Source organism: Leptinotarsa decemlineata, unplaced genomic scaffold (assembly GCF_025532065.1).
Source record: "Leptinotarsa decemlineata unplaced genomic scaffold, Ldec_3_MD MMD2_tig00000199_RagTag_RagTag, whole genome shotgun sequence".
Lineage (NCBI taxonomy): Eukaryota > Metazoa > Arthropoda > Insecta > Coleoptera > Chrysomelidae > Leptinotarsa > Leptinotarsa decemlineata.
The window spans coordinates 14030424-14036903 of record NW_027412544.1 but is presented as its reverse complement, the minus strand read 5'-3'; the positions used below and the strand labels follow the sequence as shown (position 1 = coordinate 14036903).

General features: G+C 32.7%; 1 protein-coding gene across 2 annotated transcripts; it reads right to left on the bottom strand.

The window, feature by feature from the left end:
- Positions 1-185: 185 nt before the first annotated feature.
- Positions 186-6262, bottom strand: RpL15 (ribosomal protein L15). Of its 2 annotated transcripts, none has more exons than XM_074172999.1 (5): positions 6168-6262; positions 5781-5961; positions 5588-5724; positions 3077-3187; positions 186-429 (listed from the first exon to the last, which is right to left on the bottom strand). In XM_074172999.1, exons 2-5 carry the CDS (start codon positions 5950-5952, stop codon positions 235-237), a joined length of 615 nt encoding a protein of 204 aa, XP_074029100.1. In that variant the 5' UTR covers positions 5953-5961; positions 6168-6262; the 3' UTR covers positions 186-234. The 2 variants fall into 2 exon arrangements, with proteins under 2 accessions (XP_074029100.1, XP_074029101.1); XM_074173000.1 differs by lacking the exon at positions 6168-6262 and adding an exon at positions 6035-6157.
- Between the last annotated feature and the right edge of the window lie 218 nt (positions 6263-6480).

The window sequence follows — 6480 nt, the reverse complement described above, 5'->3', positions numbered from 1 at the left end:
TCACCCACAGGTGCTCCAGAGATGAACTGGAGTCAAGAGAGTCTACTTCCCATGCGGACATCGAGTTACACAACTTTTTTTTTGTCTGAATTTGTACAGCAAACATTCATGTGAAATGTTTAGGAATAGTTGACAACATTAGTAACCCTTAAAATTCAGGAGACGAAATAAAAGGAATAAACAAATAAGCTCAGATGTAGTATTTAATATTTATCAAAAAAAGTAAAACATAACTTATCGTTTTCTGCGCAATTGCAGAGAGTTTCGTCTGAGCCAGGCAGCTCGTCTGGAACCACCCTTTGTTTGGGAATATCTGTGTCCCTTGCCCAAACCACGTGAAGACTTTCCTGCAGACGTTTTACCACGTAGTTCACGGTGTTTGTGGACAGCATTCACTATCCAATTAACTTTAGGATCACGACGAATTGCCTGAAAAAAAAGCCTGATGAGCTAACAGTAAAAAGTAACTTATTTCTTTCATGAGCTATGTACAAATAATGTTATTGTAATGTATGATATATAGGATGTTTATTAAACATGTGGCAAAAAAATAAGGTACTATTCCTTGGACTATTCTAAGGATATATTGTCCTTTGATGATTTTTGATAGGGTGCTTCGTTTCGAAGATACAGGGCAAAAAAGAATTTCGACAATAACAATTTTGGTAATTTTAAAATTGTTAACGAAGCCTAAATAAAAGTATAGTATACTGCACTGGACCTATCAAGTAATAAAAAAATCTAACAATTTTGATGGTACTTATCAACACACTTCTGATTACTAAAAACGGCTGCAGACATTCAATTTGCTCTGTATCTTCGAAACAAATCGCACTACGAAAAGTCATCAAAGGATAAAATATCCTTACAATAGTGCAAGGAATTTTTGCCGCATGTTTAATAAACACTCTGTATATTCATAGTCCTTGAATAAAAACCATTGAATGCTTTCCAACTGAAACTAATACAGTCGTCTAAGCAGTGCTTCTGAATTGAAAGAAATGAGAAAGTTATTTAGATTTCAATTTTGTAGGTATTCACATATGGACATATATGAACTAATGAACTTATTGATATAGTTTAATAGAATCATTTAATTGTCTTTTAGACAAAGTGAATTTCTATAAATATTACTCAAAACATTATATACTAAAAAATGTTACCTTTCAAAAAGTATTTTGTTCTAAGCAGAAACAATTTTTAATAGTCAACAATCACTAAAGGTCCAATTGTATTCAAGATATTGTGCACACAGTTGTGCAACAAAAAATCGTAAATGCGTCATCAATAAAATATGTGATAAAACATGTATGATTGTTCCACAACATGTATATCAGAGTTGCAATATGGAATATTAAATATGTTTTCGCAGGCTACTCAATTTCAGAAATGAAACTAATTCTTCATCAAAAGTTTTAGAACAGTAGCCATAACATTTCATTCTCATTACTTTATCTGCTTATTTTTGATGCACTAATTGATGAAGCATGTGTAATCTTTCACTGCACCAGCTGTAAGTCAACGTTTTCTGTTAATATTAAGGAATACCAATGGGCCGCCACAGATGAAAAAAGTAAATTTTATGGAAGGTGAAGTACTCAATAAACCAATTGATTGACTTTCAGTAGCTCCACTTATAAGGTGAGTACATTAACGACAACAGGATTATTAGAAATGAGGATGTTATTTGAAATTTGGGAAAGAACCTCTAGGTCCATAAATATTATGCTGTTCAACATTACAAAAAGTAGGTAGGAAGGTAGCCTGGTGGGTTGTTGTGGGTGGTCAGCTCCACTCAGTCAATCGACCGCTGTGCGAACGGATGGTTCGATCCGCAAGGCCAGACGATATATTTCCACTTCCTATCGCCCAACCCGTGTTAGGAATCACACGTTAAAAGGTAAGGTTCGTTAGTCCTTAGCCACCGCCACGATTTTTGCTGTTTTTGATGGTTTGAAACTTAATGAAAATGTCATTGAAAAGTATAACCTTCTCCAATCAGGACCATGCAAAAACGGCCTTCGTTGACTTAATTGAATTCGGAGCACCCAATGTTCATGCTGACGGAATTAATCGACTTGTGTTATGTTGGCTAAGGTGCACTGACTCAAATGGCACATATTTCAATTGAATTTAATAAGTATTCATAGAGATATTACAGTTGAAAGTAAACTTTAAAAAACGGACAAAACTTTTTAAACAACGTAATATTTTTATACTTGCTTATACTATTATAGTAAAAATTGCTTCGTTTTGTTGGCAATTAATTGACTGAGTTTTAGTGAGTAGGGTTAGAGTCTAGCAGTATAAAGAGAAATGTGTTTGTTGACAGTTTTTCAATCATATAAAATGACAGAAATAGTGGGGAAAATTTTCCCAATATTTATTCAGGACTTTCGTTCATATACATACTTTCACTCCTAAACTAGTTTCCACTATAACTTCAGGTTAACTTTTTCGGGGGAAATAATGAAAATTGATGTTACAGCATCGAAATCTTTTTAACCACAAGTCACACTGCGGAACATAATGCAGTAATGTGGTCACCCCGAGGGTAACGCGTCCGAAACTGTTTCAACAGATTGTGAATGATACAGGTGAATATTTCAATTCCCAGTACCTCTTGTACCCGAACTTTGTAACTTTTTAGAGCTGCAAAATCATGTGAGAATTTGGAAAAGTGTTCGGGGTGATGAACATTTCAGTAACCTGGTGGCTATGAAATAACCTTGACCTAAATGTAGCGAAGTGCTCTTATATTTCTTCCCAATAAAAACTATGATGCAATAATAAATAGAAGCCATCGTTTGTTGGGTGAGGTGATGTGAATCTTCAAAGATTTCAATAATTTATATAGTATTACAATTTTTTGTGTTATGTAAGGTCTAAAATGTCAGAATCCCTACTTTTATATAAATAAGACACCATTAAAATACATGTAGAGAAATATAAGTACTTTAAAAATAAAATTGCTCAGAGAAGTCTGCAGCTCGATGTCGATGAGGTGAGGGTGCAACCAACATAAAGCAATTTTACTGGAGGTCTTACAAAACTTAATTCACATAATGGAACTTACGTTATGTGATGGGTCAACCAGAATAACTTCAAAATATTTATAGGAAGAGTCCTGAGCAACCCAGTATGAGTTAAGAACTCTCAATCCACCACATCTTCTTCCCACACGTTCCTGCAAGAAAATGAAAATATTAAAAACAGATATATGTCTGAAACATAATGTTTATAGTAATTACTGCAAAGTGACAGAAAGATAGATATGACAATAGCATAACATCAAATAATCAATTAATCAAAACTGAAGTTCTCAAATAGATAAAAAATTACCATATTACTTTCTATGTTGTAGACTAAATAAAACAATATTGTTAAAATAGAGCAGAATAGCACATTCTTTCAGAAATTCAATATTTACTTTTCTATTCTACTTGAATAAGCTTCAATCATTTCAGACAGTATATCTTATAGATTTTCTCAATTTAGAGCTTTATACAGATAATAAGATGTTGAAAATACCATTCAAATATGAATCGTTCCTTTCCTCAATCGGTGCCAGCCTAAAAGATTTTCAAGCTAGTTAATCGAAATAATAATTGTTATGTATTATTTAAAAGAGAACTTACAAAAATAATACTCTAAAACGCAACGAAAACATGCTACAGGTTTATGGGCCTACATCAGCGCTGTGTAGCCCAGTGCAAAAATGGAACATATCGTTGCAAACACAATCATGAAGTCATCTACAGAAGCAAATTGAACATCTATGGTTTCAATAAAAAAACTCAGCATTTCTAGCATTTCCCATATTTGATCTTGAATATACAATGCAGATAAAGAGCAATAAATCAGAAACATGTGTCCACAATTTTTTTTTTCAAGTATGTTTCTTTTTTAACTTAAGTCAAACATAGCATAATACATCATGATATATGACAGTAGATACAGACAAAACTCTACTACTGAAAAGCACTTCATGCTTCAAGCAAAGACAAAACATTTCAATACATTTTGGAACGTTTAGATGTAATGTTGATTGGTTTTTTTTCCATTTTCATTTTATTTTTTTCTGAAACTTTAACAGAACAAAATTTGCCATTGGAATAGATAAAATTTAAAATTAGAGGCTCATGTGCTTCTTTTTTTTTAATTCCATCAGCTACTGCCACTATTGTTCAATAGATAAAGGAAAAATTCCTGTTTGTAAAGGATTTCAAATATTTAGGTTTCATTTTAATAACATTCAATGGAAAATATGATTTGAGCTCACTTTTTCAAAATTTAAAATAAGTATAAGGTATTGGGTAAGCATATGCTGTCAGCTACTCTGCGTATCTGTCATTAGTGTTAGCTATCATATATAGATGGATGTTTTTGAGATTCATTTGCCATTTTTTATATATTATTTTTCATCGAGTATTGAGGTAGCAGCTAAACAATTGAAACGACAACTTAAAAATACACAAAAGGGCTAAAAGATGTGCTATAAATAATATCCTTATCCTATAAGTGATCAATTGCCGAAATATTACTTCATAGAATTCCTTGTCACTTTTTTGAGAGCTTGATAGAGTATAAGGAAGCACCTATATGAATCTGAATGAGACCTAATCATTAATAACTTAAGCTTTTTTTTATGTTAGCAGGTCAATTAAGATATTAACACAGCCTCTTAAAGGAGAATTTTCAACACTATCTTACTGAAACCATTCAATAAGTAAACCCCATTTTGGTTTGAAGTTGTCAAACCAGTTTAATAGCGCTAAACCTTTCAGAAAAGGAATTGGCAGATTTATTGGAATAGTGTAAACACCTACTTGAAGGGGCATACTAATTTACTGACATGAAAATAGTACATGTTCTTTGACAAGATAAGACCTTGCTTGTTGCAATGAGAAAGCATATGGTTAATGAAAGATAAAACTTAAGTAGATCACTTTCCTTTCACTAGAACCTTTGCAACAAAGGACAACTTGAAAACTCCCAAACATATGCAAACATTGATTTTCATTGACCCTTTTTCACCATTAACCATCTGAGAAAACAAAAACTGTGGAAGAGAACTTTTTAGTTCACCTCGATAAGTTACTGCATGAATTTTAAGTGTTTTTCGAAGATAAATGTTCTATTAATCAGTAACAATCTTGCCTACAAAAAAAAGTGCCAAGAAGTTGTACAGGTACCTTAACCAACTTCAGAATTGTAACTTGTACTTCCCTAATGTTTTACATTTTATAGAATAAATAATCCAATGTGTGACAGCTCATAGGTGAAATTTACAGTGAGTCATATGTATTGTGTTTCAAATGAAGTTACTGACCGGTTTTTAAAAATTAAGAGTTGTAGTGCTGCTTGGTGTATATCAGTTACAAATATGCCTACTTGCTCTCTATGTAAACAACTATAGTTCGATTCCTACCATGAATTAAAAACTCTAGTAATTATATATATATAAATAATACCCCCCAAAAACAACCTTTAGGGCTTTGTTACTCCATTTGAAAAGCTAAAATGATGTAAATGTTATTTTCGAAAGCTTTTAGTTATAGTTTGTAAAAAAAATATGACTTCATACCTCAGCAATAGCTTGCAAGTTACGGACAGGTTTTAATTCATTTACTCCGTGACTCTTAGGTTTACCATAGGTGGCTCCTTTCGGAACAGGACGTTTACGACCACCACGTCGCACACGGATACGGAAAATGACAAAACCTGAAAAAAATCCACAAGTTCATTTAAGGAAAAACAAAATCTTATATATATTTTACCTTGTTTAGCTCTATATCCCAACCTTCTAGCTTTGTCAGGACGGCTAGGACGTGGGGTACGGTGGAGTTTTGTCAACTGACGATATTGCCACACTCGAACTCTAAGAAGAAACCTGAGAACATCGCTTTGTTTCTTCCTATACAATTCCTGAATGTACTTGTAAGCTCCCATCCTGGAAACCTAATTAAAAATTATTATTAAAAAAAATTACTACACATAACCTAATATTTTGAAAATATTCTTATCGCTTTACCTTACGTTAAAAATATATAAAATGAGAAATGAAAATGTTCGTGAAATTACTAAATAGAGAGAAACTCGCAGAAATCGGATGGAGATTGATTAAAAATATGAAGATTCCAAAAAATTTTAAAACCATAACATACCCACACAACCTACAAAGTTAAAGAGAAACGTTAATGCAATGCGCGGGCGCAGGCGCAAGATGACACTAACATCAATTTGTTCCAGGGTTGCCAATAACGAAAAGCAAAATTATGTTCCATGACGCATGAATTTCTCCCATTCTTTCAAACAATTAAAGTGGTTTCAGAAATATCAAGAAGTGAAAAGTATTCCTCATATCATTCCATCACCTATTTTATTCAAATTTAGAATTGAGCTTCAATTTCAATTCGATTGATTTTGAAATAACTTGGCCAAACGCCAGCACTTTTCATGATTGTCTCATGAACATTC

What these genes read in the sequence shown, in the direction of transcription:
- RpL15 (XM_074172999.1), bottom strand. Translation starts at nt 5,952, where the DNA reads ATGGGAGCTTACAAGTACATTCAGGAATTGTATAGGAAGAAACAAAGC. An exon ending in GGGATATAGAGCTAAACAAG is followed by an intron (nt 5,725 to 5,780) that starts GTAAAATATATA and finishes GATTTTTTTCAG; the next exon opens with GTTTTGTCATTTTCCGTATC. An exon ending in TGGTTGACCCATCACATAAC is followed by an intron (nt 430 to 3,076) that starts GTAAGTTCCATT and finishes CTTTTTTTTCAG; the next exon opens with GCAATTCGTCGTGATCCTAA.